Source organism: Furipterus horrens, unplaced genomic scaffold (genome assembly GCF_987537825.1).
Source record: "Furipterus horrens unplaced genomic scaffold, mFurHor1.1.pri manual_scaffold_13, whole genome shotgun sequence".
In the NCBI taxonomy this organism is placed as follows: Eukaryota; Metazoa; Chordata; class Mammalia; order Chiroptera; family Furipteridae; genus Furipterus; species Furipterus horrens.
In genome coordinates this window covers 56,711,850-56,730,356 of record NW_028327183.1, presented here as the reverse complement: position 1 = coordinate 56,730,356, position 18,507 = coordinate 56,711,850, and the positions used below count along the sequence as shown (strand labels likewise).

General features: G+C 49.5%; 1 protein-coding gene and 1 pseudogene across 1 annotated transcript; one reads left to right on the top strand and one right to left on the bottom strand.

The window, feature by feature from the left end:
• Positions 1–372: 372 nt before the first annotated feature.
• Positions 373–11,632, bottom strand: LOC149995544 (saoe class I histocompatibility antigen, A alpha chain-like). The gene is made up of 8 exons (XM_090259258.1): positions 11,569–11,632; positions 11,078–11,362; positions 10,653–10,931; positions 9,824–10,099; positions 9,622–9,726; positions 9,159–9,191; positions 9,003–9,050; positions 373–437 (listed from the first exon to the last, which is right to left on the bottom strand). Exons 1-8 carry the CDS (start codon positions 11,630–11,632, stop codon positions 373–375), a joined length of 1,155 nt encoding a protein of 384 aa, XP_090115384.1.
• On the top strand, positions 6,713–7,312 carry LOC149995545 (ferritin light chain pseudogene; annotated as a pseudogene).
• Positions 11,633–18,507: the final 6,875 nt, after the last annotated feature.

Below are 18,507 nucleotides of genomic sequence, written 5' to 3'. Positions count from 1 at the left end.
CCTTTATAATCTTATAAAGGACAATGGGTGAAGGTCTTGTGTTCCCCTGGCTGCTTCAAGCTGGACATGGCCATCGTTCTATTTCCCCTTGGGTCTAGAAATCCCTAATAGAGTAGGAATGAGGAAAGGAGGTTGGCCTTCCCACATCAGGAAGGACTTTGCAAAGTCCAGGTCAGGTCAGTTGGCTGTCCCCAGGCAGCAGCATTCTTGGTTTCCAAGGGCTGGCACTGCTGAACAAACTGGCATCCTTGTCGTATTCTGGGGCAACAGATTTGGCAACAGGGTTAAACGGCATCATTAAAATTATAACCACTATCGAGCATTGGACTGAGAGCCAAGTGTTGCTGGTTCGATTCCTAGTCAGGTCCCCAGTTAGTGGCATGAGTGAGAGTCAACCACACAGTGATGCTTCTCTCCCTCTCTTTCTCCTTTCCCCTCTCTCTAAAGATAAATAAACAAATTAATTAATTTTAAAAATTATAACCACTAGATGACAACAGGCAAGGATTAATGTTTAATGTCCTCCATTAGAAAAAAAATTGTCTTCTTTTTCAGAGAGTGTGCAAGTCATGTCACACCTGTTTAAAGTCCTTTTGCCCACTAAACTTAGTTTGGGCAGAGGGGAATGTTTTCAGATTCTCCCCTCTTTGACCCCTAGGCTCTCTGTCCAAGCTACGGGACATAAAAGAGAAACCAGTTTTAAAGTGAAGCCCACAGGCCACTCCATACTTCATCAACCCAACCACTTAGTTCAGCCAAACCATTGAGTCTCAGGAGGCAGTGATGCAGACAGGGTTCTTAAGTGAGACCTATTCGTACAGACAATCACTCAGGTAATAAGATCATAGGCTTATGCCCTATGAAAGGAGAAGGGAGAACATACATGTTAAATCATATAACATAACCCACAAACCATTCTCTGAATCTGTAGAACTGTGGAGACATTCAGTTACAGGGCCTTTGCTGGAATGATATTTAACAGAGGCAATTTGACAGGTCCCCCTTGTCTGTAGACTGAACATTTCTGATGATGTTACAAACCTAGTTTTAACTTCTAAATGAAAACAGAGTTAAAGACAATTAGCTGCACTGAGCATTCTGATTTTTCTCAAATCATAATTTTTCTCCTTAAAATTACCCTCATTCTTATTAAAGGGACTGCATTAAGTCCAGTTCTAATTTAACCTGTTTACTTGCATAAACACAACTAGAGCAGCAATTGATGACATACAATCTTTAAGTCTGCTTTGCTGGAACTCACACTAGGAACATTCAGGTTGACTTTCAATCCGCCCTTCTGGGCACAGAAGCTGAGCCACACACTTGTCATCTGGGCTTGCCTATAAAACCCATGGTTTTCATAAGTGCATTAAGGTTTCTCCTAGCCATAGTTCAGGAAAGTAACCTTCCTTAGAAAAATTGTCATGAACCACACAAACAACCAGGGTATCAGGCTTTTTCCTCCTTGGCTTTTATTAGCCTTGAAAGTCAATTCCCATTCCTCAGGGCTAGGCATGCCTCCTTCATGCATGACATCCCAGTCAAAGCCTCAGTTGACAAAACCGCCATTAGCTGGTCTTATTAGTTTTATGCAAAGAAACCTTATGTCATTGCTTACATCTTTAGAATGCCAAATACTGGAGGGATCAGTCAGGTAGGGAGAAAAATATAAAACCATGAAGGAAAATCCTTGTTCTTCAAAACTGCATTTCCATGCATTATACCTTCCATTCTTAAAACCATACAATTTCTTTTCAAAACTTTCAACAGAACATCTAGATACTGCTCACAAACCTTCTTTATTTTCATGCCTTACGCTCTCCCTTATTTACTTTCTTTTATGTGAAGTTTTAACTTTCCCTGGGAAACCTCAATTTTTCCTTTCAGAGCATCAACAGAGCAATAATTCAAAACACAGATAGGTAGGCCTTCTCTCTCCAGTAGGTCCACGGGCCTCATAGAGAGATGTGCCCTTGGCAGAGACATGCTCACTTGCTCAGGCTGGAACACTCATCAGCCCTGAATGACCCTTCCTGTGTCCTGCGTTTCAAAAGGAATTCTCCTCGACCAGTTTACACATGACCTTTCCCAGGTCTTCTTGGTCAAAAATAGATCTAGAGACTTCCACAACAGAGCAGATTGTGAGAAATGCTCACAATAAAACACCGGGACACAGGACTTAAGCAGTTAACAAGGCCGTGGTTTATTCACGGATTTGGAAGTCCGGGCACAGCCTAACAAAGGGCGCGCCAGGTCAAAGAGCAGGCCGCTTTTCTCCTAATGCGAGTAATCCTCCCCATTCTTCCCCCTCCCTTTCCTCTCCGTTTTTCCTGCTGGATACTTTGGACTTACAATCTAAGGCGATTGACTAAGTCAAGTAAGGGTATCGATCAGCTCATGCATAAGTTTCCTTAGCTCGCTAACCATGCATAGTTCCCAGTGATAAATCTTCCATGATGGGTGCCTCTCCCACTCGGTTAACTCCCAGGTTATAAATATTATGACCTTTTCACTCTGGGTTAACTCTGGTTGTTTCTCAGATGATAAATGTTCCTTAACTCTGACCATCTGTGTCTCTAGCACCTCTTGAAAGTGTTCTTAACCTGCTTATCACATTTCCCTTTTGCGGCTAATCACTTCTTATTGATTTGAGTGTCACTTTTCTTTCTCCTTCACAATTCCCCCTTTTACTTTTGGGAAATTGACTACTCAAACCTTTCTATTTGCCCTCTCACACCTAAGGAGGATTTATTGACTTTCTTTTTCATAGTGAGGATTTCCTCTGGCCTCTAGGAGGAGGAGATTATTATATGTGGCCGGCATTTGTTTAGTTAGAGAAGTCTCAATTAGCCTTTGAACTAAACCTCTGATGCATAAAATAATACAACAGCCTAAAGCTATGAGGACGCCGGCTACCACTGTGAGAGACACTATAACTGAAGATATCATTCCTTTCCAATTGCCAAACCAATTCTCTAACCATCCTGTTACAGGATTGTCTGAACCTGAGTTTTCTGCTAATTCATTTGCAGGACTGTCAGTCCCTGAAGAGCTTTAGTGATAGATCCATCAGGAGCTACATTATTAGGGATGTAGGGACAACACTGCCCCCGAGCATGACACATATCCCTCCCTCCTATGCCAGCATCATACCCAGTGCCATCCTGTTCTCCCAGGTCACTCGACTGGTGGCATCTAGTTGCTGAGCTATTCCTCCTATAACATTCCTAGTATAATTGATAAACCTCTGCTGGTTATAATAAATATAGTTTATCCAATCAACATTTTTACTAATGGTCGACCACCAGAAGAGGACTGACTCAAACCCTGCTGCTATCTGATTTCTAGCCTTAAACTTATCTGGAACTCCTCTAGGAACCCCAATAGCATCAATGTAAATATGAGGGTCAAAGGATCCACCAGGTGCCATTGACCTCTTTTTTCTAACAGGGGCAGTCTGGATTGGTTTTGGAAATTCTAGGGTAAATGGGATAGCCAATTGAACCAGGGCACAGGTTCCACTCCACCTGTCAGGTAGGATTTTCCAGAGGCTCCTCTGCCCACAATACCACCAGACATCTGTTCTGGGGATTCGGAGGGGAATAGAGTCGCCGGCCCCACTGTGAAGGCGGCTCGCATCTCTGGTATGAGTGCATGTTAGGAGTTCTCCCACAGGGGTACCCAAATTCGCTTCCCATCTAGAGAGGCAAGAAGAGTAATTCATGGGCCCCACTGAGTATGAAGGGAGGGATTGAGTCCCATTACTCCTTATAGAGGGAAGAGGAGAGACAAGCTTCTGCAAGTGTCATTTCCCCATGCATTCTCATCCAGGTAGAGAGCGAGCATACAGGCCACTCCAGAGGGGTCAGAGTCCCAGCCTAGTGGAAATGGTACGACCTGTGCCTGGGGTCTCCCTGAGGCACGAGCATAACAGTTGCTTTTATGCAGGGATTTAACGGTAAACTTGACCCATTCTACCCAAGCATTTGTGTCCCCGTACCCAGTCTCTATCTCTAAGGTTCATCTGAGATCTAATACCTCAAAGACTTTCACCTTGGCTGGATCATTCTGGGGTCTTTTCTGAAGTATTTCTGAGGTCCGGCTGGGGGAAGTTAAATTTTCTAGGGAAGGAGGAGTTGTCACTAAGTGAAGACCTAGCCACCCTACTGGATCTATGCCAGATACATCAGCTCCTAGGCCGTAAACTCTGGTAGCCACATGGGGTTCCTGACTTAAGGCCTGTGGCTAGTTAAGTGTTAGAAGAGGGCTGCACTGGGGAGGCTTGCAGTTTTGGGGGAGGAGCTCCTTTGCTTAAAGTTATTTGAGGCAGGAGCAGTTTTACTGGCTCAGGGGGAGCGGCCGTTTGCCCACCGGGTTTCGTTGTCCACCAGACATCATCCCAGGTAGGACAAGGGCTGTTCCCTAAGTATGTAAAAATTTCATTATTTTCCAGATAGGGACAGAGATATTTTTCCAGAGACGGCAGCCAGTGTTGATAAGTAAGGTTCCCACAAGACAAAACTTGGCATGCATCAAACTTCAGAGTTTGGGGATTTGTACTTTCAGTTACATTAATTATTAGGGTTATTGTCCTGACCCAGCCCAGAGTGCCCTGGAAAAAGACTGTTATCCAGCAGAGCATTATAAAGAGCCCACTCCCCCACCTGGGGGAGATGACTTTTTCCTGAGAGTTAACTTCAGAGGGTCCCTCCCCTGCTCTGAGGTTACTTCCCATTTAGCCTCTGCCTTTTCTTCTAGGGGTCCCTTTACCCCAGTGTAATGAGTCCACCCCTTTTCAGCAGTTCTCACGGCAGTCTCAGTGGTCAGGAGCACCTGAAATGGTCCCTCCCACGTTGGCAGAAGTTTCTCTTCTCTTCAGGACTTGATCAGGACCTCGTCACCAGGCTGAAAGAGGTGAACCAGGAACTCAAGCGTTGGGGTCTGGGCAAGGAGGCCTTTCACCTTGAGAGAGGCAAGGGTAGATGAAAGAGCCAATATATAATTCTTTAAGAACTGATCCTTGGTCACTCGGGTGGGTAACTCAGTCCTCTCTCCTAGGTAAGGGAGTCCATATAGGAACTGGTAGGTTGATATCCCAATATCCTTCCTAGGAGCTGTCCTATCCTGAGGAGAGCCAATGGAAGAAACTTGGTCCATGGTAACTTGGTCTCCAAGATCAATTTAGTTAGTTGTTTCTTTAGGGTGTGGTTCATGTATTCTACTCAACCTGAAAAAGGAGGGTACCAGGGGGTATGATATTCCCATTTGATGTCTAGAGAATTCATAATGCCCTTTAACACTTGGGAGGTAAAATGACTCTCATTATCTTGAGTCAATATTTTCAACTAAGCCAAATCTGGGGATAATTTGTTCAAGGATTACTTTAACCACCTTGCTTGCTGTGGCTGATGGAAGTGGAAAGGCTTCCCCCCACCTGGAGATATGCTCTACTACAACTAAAAGAAACTTTTGATGACCTATGTTCTTGGGTGAGGATAAAAATTTTTTTTAATTAAAATAAAAGAGAAACTACCCATAAGGCTATATCCAGATTCTGTGTAGCATGAAAGGACTTTGGAGAAATATGAGTGAAATAAAGATACAAAATAATGTAGAAAAACACTTTTTAAATCTGCCAGGTTCCTTATCTTCATCTATGGAATCAAACCTACACCCGCTGTGTAGTGACATTTTTCTGGCCGGTGCTCAGTCCCTGAGCCCCACCAGGCAGGGCACGGTCGTGCTGTCTGTATATTAGCATTTGAACTGTGATTTCAACAACGCGGGAGCCCTAGGATCCCTGAGGATCAGTAGGACGGGACTAAAAGAGGGAAAACATGCAGACAAGCATGAGCGGTCTGCAGTAGCCATGGATGAGAACATACAAATGCAGTGGCATAAAAAACAAAAATGGAACGCAGCGAATAAAACCGAGGGGACGCCCAGCATCGGGACAGTGTGGGCGGCTCTGGTCACTGGAGGCCTCGGTGGTGGCTGCGGGGTGTGGACGTGCTGCCGCCTCTGGTGGTGTCTGGGCAGGTGACGCACCGCGGAGACGCTGGGCCAGACCATGAGGACAATGAATGTGACATCGGAGTTGGACCGCAAGATGGCGCCCTCAGGCCCGCCTGGTGACAGTGGTGGCCATGACTGAGTCACCCCTCGCGAGCAGCGGGCAGGAGGCTGAGAAAGTGTCCCATGTCCCTTGGGGAGCAGCTGAGCTCAGAGTCACATCGCTGTTGGGGTGGAGGACACTCTGCGCCAGGAGCTCCGGTCACTGTGTTTCCCACCAGGACCCTCTCCTTCAGCTCCTGCTCTTGTCTGAGCTCTGTCCCCAGGTCTCACACTGTCATCCCATGTGACCCAGGCTGGTCTTCCCGTACGTTCTAATGTTTAGTCCCACAGTCCTGGCTGCTCTCGGCCTCAGGTCTGTTCTGTGGCTTTTGCTGCAATAAAACAAGGCCCCAGTACCCCTCACAGAAATCCTTCTACGTTTACATTAGAGAAGTCTGGGTTCTGACAGTCCCCTCTGCGGTCCTGGGATCTGTCTGCTGCTTCAGCAGGGTTTGGACGAACCGACATGGACCCTCCTTCTCTCCAGCCACCCTCAAACTGTTTTCCGTTCACCACCTTCGGACCCACCTCAGCCATCCCCAGCCTCTGAGACCAGCCAGCAGCGTTTTGTTACCATAATTCTCATTGCTGATCAACCATGAGCTCCCAGATGTGTCAGAACTATCCCAGAAGGTGGGGGCTGCCGTCCACCGCCCGGCCCCCCTGCACCTGCAGGCCTCCCGCACCCCCTCCCTCTGGGCTTCTGTTTCGAAAGGGACAGCGTGGCTGTGCAGGGTGTGGGCCACTTCTTCTGAGAGTTGGCCAGGGAGAAGCATGACGGTGCTGAGCGTCTCTTAAAGCTGCAAAACCAGCACGGGAGCCGCGTTCTTTTCCAGGACACACTGGAGCCTTCCATGATGATGGGGTCAAACCCAGGACACCAGGGAAGCCACCTTGGCCGTGGAAAAGCCCCTGAACCAGGCCCCGTTCTGCCCACACAGCCCCTCAGCCCCGGGTCGCCCTGGAGAAGCACGTCCTGGACGAGCAGGTGAAGCTCATCAAGAAGATGGGGGACACCTGGCTCATCCCCCATGCTGGCCGCCCCCAGGCTGGGCCGGGCCAGTGTCTCCTTGAAAGACTCCCTCTCAAGCACGACCAGGGGCCTGTGGATCCCAGGAGCCTTTGGGGGGCCCCTCTGCACCCCCTGTTGTTTGCCTTTTGCCTGAGACTCTCCCTGAAACCACTGGACACCCTTTGAACCACCCAGGAGTTCTTTCCCATGCATTGGGCCAAATGGAAACAATACAGCTTTGGCAGCAAAAAAATAAATAAAAATAAAAGAATAATAATACAGTTTTGGATTCCATTTTTTCCAAGAAATCACTCGGGAATCATTGCAGAGTTAACGTTCAGAGATTTTCATTATGCTAATCTGAGACCCACTTTCTGAACCTTCTACTTGTCTACCCCTCACGGGAGAGAAGACGGCGGTACCGTCTGTATCTCATGACAATACGTGACCTACCTCTCCTTCCCCAGAAAAAATATGTAAGTGTGGATTTAAGTCCTTTCCCCACCTGGGCCCTATCCCGTCACTGAGCCACGTGGTTCCGAATGTGTCTGAGACCAGGATCGCTTGTGGGCTGGCTACAAAACACTCATATTTCTCCACAAACGGCTGTCAGAATGTTGGGCATGAAAAGCAAAGTTATCACTTTTTTTCATGTAAAATAATTACTTTTATTTCTTTATATTTTTCCATCACCATTTATCCACCCGTACCCTCCCCACCCCCACACAATTACCACACTGTTGTCTGTGTCTGTGAGTTTATAATTTTTTAATTTTTAATTATAGTCAACATCATACATTGTTAGTTTCAGCGGCAAAGCACAGGGATGAAACATTCGTACACCTTATTAAGTAATCTCCCCAGATCTCTAGCACCCATCCGACACCATACGCAGTCACGACAACATTATTGATCCTATTCCCTAAGCTGTGTTTTATCTGCACCTACTATGGCGGAAGGGCCACACACACCCCAGGCTCGGCTGGAAGCCGCTATGTCCAGCAGAGGCTTCGTGACCACAGCGGAACAAACTTACCCAGGACACTTTGTTATGTCTGATGAAATAACTTTTACCCGGGACATTTCTTTATGTCTGGGGGAAGGAAGGTGACTGCCTCTCTAGTGCAGACCAGCAGTCAAACCTTCATCCCTCATGCCTTTTATTGAGGAGGACACATACAAGATACAAAATTCATAAACCGTCTATCGCATTCAGAGGTTTGACAGTAACAGGTAAAATACAAAAATCTGGGAGTCACACTGACTTATTAGCGTCAAGGTTTGTAAAACATTCAGGCAAGGTGCAGGGTCCCATACACTCCCTGCTAGAGGTAGCTGACAGCACATTGCTGATAAGAAAAGCAGAGCAAGTTCTAAAGCACCATGAGCTTAACAAGCGCCCTTTGATCCAGTTCCCATGACAACCCTCTGAGTGGCTGTGAGTCATGTTCCTCAGCCTTATGTTGAGACTTAGAGGCAGGCGCGGCCAGGATGCTGGCAGCTCGTCATGCTCAGGCCGGGGCTACAGTTCCTTAAACCATGAGGAGTGGTTGCCCACACCCTACTAATAAGTAGGTCCCTGGGGGAGGGGGTCCTGGTGACCAGCTCCTCTCATGACGGTCTGATGCCGGTTGCAGAGACAGCGGTCAGGGATGCTTCAGTCCCAGCTTGAATGAGCTTTAGCACCAAGTCCCCTACAGAGCAGCGACGTCACGCGGGGAGAGAAAGTCACCGTGAACACAGCCAGGTCAGTCTCAGAGGTGCTCATACTCCCTCAGCACCCCCGTCTGCTCAGAGTGTCCTACTCTGAGAGTCTTCGACACCCAGCTGTGCCCCTCAGGCCCAATGCCCCCCCTTCCTGCCCTCAGGGTCTCACCATGAGGAGCTGCGAGGGACACAGAGGGGTGCTGCAAGCTGTCACTGCCTGGGGGAGAACACAACAGCAGAGCTGGGGGGGGGCGGTGAACCCTCAACAGGCTTCAGCCTCCACTATCCGGGGTCCCAGACAGCCCCTCCCTGCACCCAGACTTACAGGCAGCCTGGGCGGAGATCTCCTTGCTTCTCCCTGTAGGAAGGAAGGGCTCTGTGAGAAGTGGGGGCAGGGGAAAGGCTGCATCCTGTGACCCTAGAGGAACCCCGTACCCCTAAAGTGCAGGGAAGTTTCCAGAACTGTGACTGAACACCCAGGGTAGGACCAGCAAACACGGGGAAAGTGCATGTGTGGGGACTGGACCTACAGCCTGTGTGGACATCTGTCCTCAGCAGGGCCCTTCCCCTCTGACCTGTGACAACTGGGACTCAGTCCCCGTCACTAGTCATCAGGTGACAGATTTGTCCTCCACTGTCCCACGGGCCTCGCTGAAGAGTAAGTGTCAGCGAATAGGGCCGATGGGAACGCGCCCGTGCGGGGATGTGATGGGCCACTGACCAGGCACAGCACAGTCCCCTGGGGCTTGACCCCCAGGGACACAGGACACGCATCCCGCCTCGCCCACCTGAGCACCTCCTCCTCCACGTCACAGCTCCAGCGGCCGCCGCCCCAAGGAGACTCGGGACAACAGCGATGCCCGCAATGATGACGCTGGTCTGAGCAGGGGGCTCTGCGAGGGGCAGGAGAGAGGCCAGCCTCAGGCCCGAGTCCTGACCGCGCTCAGGGACGCCCCGAGACGAGGCGCTGTGCCCACAGCCCCTCCTCACCCCATCGCAGGGTCAGGGGCTCTGGCAGCCCACCGTGCTGCACACGGCATGTGTATCGCTGCTCCTCCCCAGGGGGCACCGCGACGGCCGCCCACTTCTGGAAGGTCCCGTCCCCCGCAGGCCTGGTCTCCACCAGCTCCATGTCCTGGGTCTGGTCCTCCCCGTCGCGCTCCCACGTCAGGGCGATCTCCGCGGGGTAGAAGCCCAGGGCCCAGCACCTCAGGGTGACCTCACGGTCAGAGACGGGGTGGCGGGTCACGTGTGTCCTTGGGGGCTCTGAGGGGCAGGTGAGAACATTCAGGAACTTTGTGTTGGACTTGGGACCCTCCAGCAGCGCTCACGTGACCACCCTGAGCACAGACAGGACACCTGGGGTGGGGGCAGGGAGCGCACAACCCAGACACCAGCCTGCACAGGGACACCTGGATAGTCTCCCACTTCTTGGAAAGTTCCAGAATCAGGGCGAGAACCTGGAGCAGGAGTCTCCAGGCTCTAAGGGGAGAGCGCAGACTCAGGTGGCGGCTGAATGACTCCGCAAAGCCGGGGCCGGGCCCCCAGGTCTCAGTCCGAGAACGAGGGAGAGCGTCGGGGTAACCCGGTGGCCGCAGGGTGTAAGGAACCCACTGTGCGCTCTTTCACGGAGAGGACGGGCCCCTTATTGTCCTTCAGAGGAAGCGGGGCGCGCGGGTGAGTCACAGCATAAGGAGAGCTCGGGGTCTCTTCCCTGTCTCCACCAGGAGGGGGATTCCGACACTGACCCCCTTTTCAAACTCTCCCTGCGGGAAGCCCCCCCACCCCCAGCCCACAGACGAGGCCCGCGCCTGGGTACCTGCCCGCAGCAGCGTCTCATTCCCCTTCTCCTGGAAGATGTGGAGCCAGTAGTTGCAAAAGTCCTCCACCTGAAGCCTCCAGATCTTCACCTCAGAGTCCTGCATGAAACTGCGACCCACGGGGACTTCAACAGCCGTGTCGGCCGTGGTCCGGGAGCTCAGGTCCACTTTCAGGGTGATGTGGTCGGTGCCGTCGTAGGCAAACTGCCTGTACCCGTGGAGGAGGCGCAGATCCGACCCCACGAAGCAGCCACTCATTTCCTGGACGGTGTGCGACACTGACCCCGTCCCTAGGTGAGTCCCGCTCACTGAGTCCCGCCCCCAGGACAGGTGTACCCCCGACCCGACTAGTCTCGCAGCCTCGGGGAGACCCCGGCCGGCCTGCGGGGATGGGCGACCCGGGACCCGGGCGCGCATGGCTCACCGTTCTGACTCTGGTGGTTCTTCGCGCGCTGCCTGTTCAGGTTTGCTCGGAACATGTGTTGTCTGCCCTTGAGTAACCGCGTCCACTCATCCCAGAACTGGGGGTCCACCTGCCGCACCCACTGCAGGTCCAGCCACGGTACCCGCGGCTCCATCCCCGACCCCGCGGCGCCGCTGTCGTAGCGCACGAACTCCGTGTCGTCCACGAAGCCGACGCCGAGGTACTGGGACTTCCCGCGTCCTGGTCCCGACACGAAGATGCCGAAATAGCTCAGGGTGTGGGTGCCTGGGGGCGGGAGGACGCGTGTCCTGGGTCCCGGTCGGCCGTGGGGGCTGCGGGCCCGGGATCGGTGATGGAGAGGAGGGGGTGGGAGAAGGGGGTCTGGGGTCCGACTCGGGCTGCTGGAGACGCGCCTTCCCGGGTCCCGCGCCCCCGCCGGGTCCCCTCGCTCCTGCCCCGCAGAGGCCGTTCCCTCCCGACCGCGCACTCACCGGCCCAGCTCTCGGTCACGACCAGGGCCCCCGAGAGCAGCAGGAGCAGCGGTCGGGGGGCCATGACGCACCCCGAGCGTCTGGGGAGAAGGAATTCGGGTTCTAGGTGAGGACTTTATACACGAAACCACGGTGACGCTGATTGGCTCCTGAGAGTTCGGACAGCCAATGGGAGTGAGAGATGCTTGAGCGTCATAAGTTTCCAGGCAGAAGGACCCGTGAGATGCAGAGGGGAAGCCCGGGGGATATGGGGACACCCCAACAATGAGAGTCTCCTCCGCAGACCCGGTCCTTTGGCTGAGACCCTGAGAGCCAGGCCTGCGGACCCCGGACGGTGCTCTGACCCCTCCTCCCGCACGGAGACCTGTTGTAGGAAGACAGGTCTCTGGGTGGGGCACTCTCAGGCCCCTCCGCCCAGGTGTCCTGTGACCCAGGAGACGATGAGCAGCTCTTGTCTCCGCCTTCAGCTCTAGGCCGTGGAGGCCACTGAGTCGTGGAATCCTGGGAACAGCGGGTTCTGTTGAGTACTCCGTCTGCCTCCTTGTTAATAAAGTCTCACAACGGAGCTGGCCTTGAGGATTAGCGGGTCTGCCTTGCTTCCCTGACAGGTGCTAGCTAAACCAGGAGTTACCCTGGCCGTATTTTACATATTAATGATACTGTGTAAGGATTCTTTCACTTGTAAAATTCTCCTGTTGTTGGCTGAAATGTCTCACCCCCTGTTCTAGTAACTTTTGAAATCCTAATAAACGGAGGATGAGGCTTCCCACTGTCAGCTGTTAGAGCGGGCCACAGTCCTCCGTTACTGGCCAATCATCCTGCCGGCCGGATTTAGCTCAGCGTCCGAGACCATAATTAACAGTTCAGAGATCTGTCTGCCCCCCTGTCTCCCTGAGTTCTGGCCCAGCGGCTATTTCATTCAGTGAGTCTAACATCTTGGTTTCAGATCATCTGTACAGTCTTAGGAAGTAATTTTGTGTGACGTGTATCTATCAATTACCATGCAAGGGATAAAACAGAAAAAATAATTCATTTAGGATAATATTAATAACCTACATGTAAACAGAAATAACTTTTTATGAAAAATAACTATTTCCTAAATACACGAAGTGGTGAGAACAGTGGATCTGCTACATTTTGCATTTTTACAAGTCTGCGCACCTGTCAGCACCATTGGAAGACCAATGGACTTTCACATCTGCGTCTGCGTTTAACCTGTTATTCTGGTGACCGTGCGTGGAAAAGTGCACAGCCTCACACACACACGCAGGGAGAGCACTGTACTGACCTCTCAGACGAGCGCGGATCCTCGTCCCCGATCGTTCAACGAAGCTGCGCAGGCGGTAGGTCCTGAAAGGCTCCGTGCAGAGCGGACCCGACGCCGGACAGTGAGAACGTCCTGTTCTGTGACGTTGCTTGTGCGGCCCCTGTACTGACGCCTGGTTGTCTAAGGGTCGTGCCTTGTTTTCCCGGGTGATGGGATCTCCCAGTGTTGGGGCGGTTAGTGACACGTTATCAAAGAGTCACCTTTGTTCGTTTCACCGCAGGTCCCACTGGAAAACTCTGTCAGCGCCGGGAAGCTGCCTGGCTTCCACGGTGAGACAGGTTCTCCAGATCCCTGGTTTCCCCCTCAGAGCTTCCATTTTATCAAGACAAGTACGGTCAGCGGTCAGTGCCAGCTGACTCTTCTTGGGGAGAAGCTCACACTCGTGTTTGGGAACGTGTGTGCCAGGTAACCAAGCCTTAATAATCCCAGTTTCTGTGTCACCCATGCTCTGAGTGAACATGACATTCCATATTTATTTTTTCATTCTGTGTTCATTAAGGACAGTTAAGAATTCAAAATATAAGGAATTCAACATATATTTATCTTCTTTTTAAAAAATATTTCTTATTTTTAAATTATAGTTGATGGACAATATTATATTAGTTTCAGGTGTACAACTCTGTGATTAGATATTTATATAAATTATGAACCACTCACCCTGAGAAGTATAGCACCCATCTGACAACGTACAAAGTTATTACAACATTACTGACTCTACTCCCTGTGCCGGACTTCATACCCCTGTGAGAGTTCTGTGACTACCCATCTCTACTTCTTAATCCCTTCACCTTTATCACTCATCCCACTAACCCCCGCCCATCTAGCAGCCGTCAGTCTGCTCCCTGTACCTATGAGTCTGTCTGCTCAGCCTGTTCATTTATTTTGTTCTTTAGATTCCACATGTAAGTACAATCACCTGGCATTTGTCTTTCTCTGACCGACTTATTTCATTCAGCACAACACCCTCCATCCATGTTGTTGCCAAAGGCGAGATTCTATCCTGTCCTGTGTGTGGCTGAGTTATATTGTGTTGCATATACGCACCACTGCTGTATCAGGTCGTCTACTGACGAACACGTAGGTAGCTTCCATATCTTGGCTTTTGTAAATAATACTGCAATGCACAAACAAATGTATGTGTCTTTTTGATTTAGTGCTTTCGGTTTCTTCAGATAAATACCATGAAATGAAACTACTGGGTTCTTCTTTCTCTCTTGGTTTATTGCCTTTTTTTAAAGTCTATTTTGCCTAGTTTAAGTATTGCTAACCCAGCTTTTTTTGTTTGCTTATTTTCCTTTTCATAAAATGTCTTCTGCCATCCCTTTACTTTCAGTCTGTGTTTGTCTTTTGATCTGAACTGAGTCTCTAGTAGGCAGCATATGTAAGAGTTCTTTTGTTTTTCATTCAGCCACCATATGTCTTTTGATGACAGCAATTAATTTATTTTTATTTAAAGTAATTTTTTATAACTATGAGTTTATAGCCATTTTATTATTCATATATTCTTATTTTTCTTCTTCTTCTTAAAGAAGACCCTTTAAAATTTCTCACAATACTCATTTGGTGGTGATAAACTCTTGTAGCTTTTTCTTGTCTGGGAAGCTCTTTATCTGTCCTTCTATTAAAAATGAAAGCTTTCCCAGTCTCTTTTCACCTGAAAAGTTTCTGTTGAGAAATCAGCTGACAGTCTTATGGGAGCTCCTTGTAGGTAACTAACTGCTTTTATCTTGGTCCTTTTAAAATTCTATCTTTGTGTTTAATCTTTGGCATTTTAATTATGGTGTTTCTTGGTGTGGTCTTTTTGGGTTCATCTTGTTTGGGACTCTTCACTTTCTGGACTTGTATCTCTACGTCTTTAACCAGGTAGGGAAGTTTTTGTCATTATTTTTTAAAATAGGATTTCAATTCCTTGCTCCATCTCTTCTCTTTAGCGCAGCCCCTTGGTGTGAATATTTGTGCACCTGAAATTGTCCCAGATATGCCTCCTACAATCCTCATTTTTTTGGTATATATTTATCCTTTTGCTATTCTGTTTGGGTGTTTTCTCCTTTCTTATCTTCCTGACTTATTTTTTTATCCTGTGCTTTAACTCCTGTCCTGTTGATTCTCTGTAATGTTTTCTTCATTTCAGTAATTGAATTTTTCATTTATAATGTTTTCTTTATTTTTTCTTTCTCCAGTTTTTGTGTCCTACCCCCTGGCTGGTTTGGCTCACTGGATTGAGTGTCGGCCTGCGAGCTAAGTGTCACTGGTTCGATCTTCCAGTCAGGGCACATCAGAGAAGGAAAACTCTGACTCCAAAAAACCTCCGCTGCCTTGTGGCATACCTCTTCAGGGGAAAGGCTAAGGGAGTAAACCCCGACAGAAAATCCGGAGCCGGAGTCCCTAAGGCGGTTTGACATTGTAGTCAACACCGGCAACTCCTGCGGCGCACCTGAAGCCAAGCTGTATTGACTCCGTCTTTCCCTTGGATCCTTCAGCTGCGAAGAGATGGGGGGGTCTGCTGCATGGGCAACAGCAGACCCTCCATATCACCCTGCCCAGGCTCTGTAGCTTCAGCTTCACTGGAGAGGACACTCCAGCGTCATCGTAAGATGTCGATTCAACACAGGAGGAGACAGATACCGTGTCACTCCCGAGTTGGACTGCACAGCCATTCTCGGCGGTGCAGATAGACTCTTAAGAGGCTACACCATTGTCTCTCGAGACGGACGGCTGCCGCCGCCGATGACGACCTCTTTGTTATAGTTCACATTACCTTCCTTTACTCTTCCCCAAGTTCACTGAGCATGCTTACAACTGGTGTTTTAAACTCTGTATCTGGTAGATCACTTGTCCCCGTTCCTTTTAGATCTTTTTCTAGAGTTTTGTTCCATTCTTTCATTTGGGACACGTGTCTTTGTCTCCTCACTTAGGCAGGCTCCCTGTGTTTGTTTCTCTGTGTTAGGTAGAGATGCTGAGTCTCCTGGTCTTGGCAGTGTGTCCTTATGTAGTGGGTATCCTGTAGGGTCCAGGGGTACAGCCTCCCTGTCTCCCAAACTGGGCAGTCCAGGTGCGCTCCCCCTTGTGGGAAGTGTGTGCTCTGCTGTTGTAGTTGAGTCATGACTGCTGTTGGCAATGGAGGGGATTTATCCACCTGCTGATCGGCTGCAAGGACTGACTGCAGTCATGGTGGAGGCTCCAGTGCCTGCTGAGACTGCCCTTTAGTGTGTTGCTGTGGAGGTGGGTGAATGATGCTTTTTGTGGTCTGAGGCTGTCCATCAGGTGTGCTGGCTCGGGACCTCTTGGGAGGTTCTGAGCATGGCCAGCCAGCACCTATGTCCTACCCAGGACCACCCAGTGTGAACTACAAAGCAATCTGCAGATCGCTGCTACTTGTGCCGGGCTTGGAGGTGCCTGGGAGAGGCCAAGCTACAAACCAAGGCCAGCTGTCACTAGCACGGGGCATGGGGCCACTGAGCTAGAAATAAAGGGCATACCAAGGCCAGATGCTGCTTGTTTGAGACATTTCAGGAAAATCCACAGCATGAGTGAAGAAAAGCTGTTTGTATGGAAATATCACTGAAAGGGTCATGGCGGACCTGCAATTTGGGTGGAGTGGGGTTTCAGGGAATCAGGAGGGTGGGGCAGAGTGTGAGCCAGGCTGATGGAGACTCGGATATGGTGTCTGCCTGCCTGCTCTAAGGTGGGGGCGGGGGACTCAGAAAAGGAACAATGGTCTCTGGCAGTACTTCCGGGAGAAGGTTGCCCCTCAGCTCTCACCCTAATGTCAGACAATTCAGTTACTTCTCATGTGTTCCTGGTGCCTTCTGAGCTGCTGTGCCAGTTCTGGAGCTCAGAGTAAGTCCATGTGCATGCGGGCCTTTTAAGAGGAACTGCCTGGGACTCCAGATGCTTCCGTCTCACTCAGCTGCAACCACTGCTGCTCTTTACAACCAGAAGTTGCAGAGACCTGACTTCCTGCTCTGACACCCTGGGCTGAGGAACCTCGTATGGGGCTGGGATTCCTCACTCCTCTGCGGGGACCTCCACAGCCGAGATAGCCCTCTTGATTTTTACTCCCCGCATGTGAGTGTGGGACCAGCCCAGTCTGCATCTCTGGCCTGCCTGCCAGTCTGGCTATGGCTTCTTTATTTTGTAGTTGCAGGACTTCTGTTCAGTAGTTACAGGGAGTTCTGAGTGTAGTTGTAATTTTTATCTGGTCATGGGGTGATGAGAATATTACATTCACTTACACAGCCAACCTGACTGGAAGCCAAGGTATGTTAAATTTTTTGCTTTAAGAATGATGATTCAGTAATGGTGATAATGTTCAATCCTTTAACCATGTTGTTAAGTGACACTGGCCTTGTTTTTGAGTTTGTGAGTGAGCTGTGGTGAAGAATACCTGCTATTGCAGTTGGGTATCCTCACCTCTGTTCTTGCTAAGTTTACCTCCATGCAAATGCCAGCAGAGTGAAAAGGCATATCATGCCCTTAATCTTAGGAAAATAGTTTTGACCTCATAGATCCCGTGAAAAGCATCCTAGAAACTTCAGTTCCACAGACCACATTATGAGAATCGTTCTTCTGGATAAACCAGGGAGAGTCTCCCACATGCCCTTGCCTTTGCTTCCTCCTCACAATCTAGAATCCCTCTGCCTGCGATGGGATCCCTGCACCGCCAAACTCTTCTTTGCCCCTGTGTTATTCTAGAAGAAAGCTGACCCCCTGGAAGTGTGATTTCAGAGTGCCCTCATTCTGCAAAGGGAAGTGGGGGGACAGGTGTTATCTGTTCAGAACTGGGAACAGTCTGTGCCTGAAGGCACCAGACCCAGATAACCCACCTCAGTTCATTATACACCAGGTTAATATGTATTCACGTCCCGGACAGAAACCTGATGTCGTCTGTCAGAGAAAGGATATTGGCCCTCTCATTTTTCATGGGTCTGGTGCTGTGACCTGAGGCCCAGGCAACATGAAGCGCAGTTCTGTCCAATAGAACATTCTGGGCCAAGGGATTGTTCCACATCTGCACTTCCAAAATGGCAGCCACTGGCTGAAACTGGCTGTTGAGCCCTGGAAGTGTGACTATTGCGCAGAGCCGTTGAACTTTTAATAGGATTTACTTTTAATTTAAAAGTCATATGTATCTTATAGATACCGTATCAGAGAGCACCTATCTAAAATGTATTTAGTTTTCTGTCTCTGCCCATCTCCCTCAAATATACTGTATGACTCATACATTATTGTATATTAAAATTATCTTGACATGGATGTTATTTGTCTTCCTTCATCTGTGAGGGTCTTAGATATATTCTCAACATGTAGCTTACCCAAGGAAGTTTACGTAATATGTATTTAACAGCTAGAGCGTACAGATATTAACCAAAGTGTGATTTAATGCCCTAAGGTTGTAAATGGTCTAAAGTGCTCATCCCTGGAGCTAGTCCTTGTGCACATCACTCTGGGACTCGTGGTGCAGTTTTTGTTATTCTCATAAACACAAGCAGGCATAGAAGTCTTTACTTCAAGAGAGAACATTTATTAAACACAACATATATCAAATACATGTAGGCCCATACATACTTATAAAGTATAAAGCAGAAGATGTGAACTTTGCAGTTCTCCTT

What these genes read in the sequence shown, in the direction of transcription:
- LOC149995544 (XM_090259258.1), bottom strand. Translation starts at nt 11,632, where the DNA reads ATGGCCCCCCGACCGCTGCTCCTGCTGCTCTCGGGGGCCCTGGTCGTG. An exon ending in TGAGACGCTGCTGCGGGCAG is followed by an intron (nt 10,100 to 10,652) that starts GTACCCAGGCGC and finishes CCTGCCCCTCAG; the next exon opens with AGCCCCCAAGGACACACGTG. An exon ending in GATCTCCGCCCAGGCTGCCT is followed by an intron (nt 9,051 to 9,158) that starts GTAAGTCTGGGT and finishes GTTCTCCCCCAG; the next exon opens with GCAGTGACAGCTTGCAGCAC.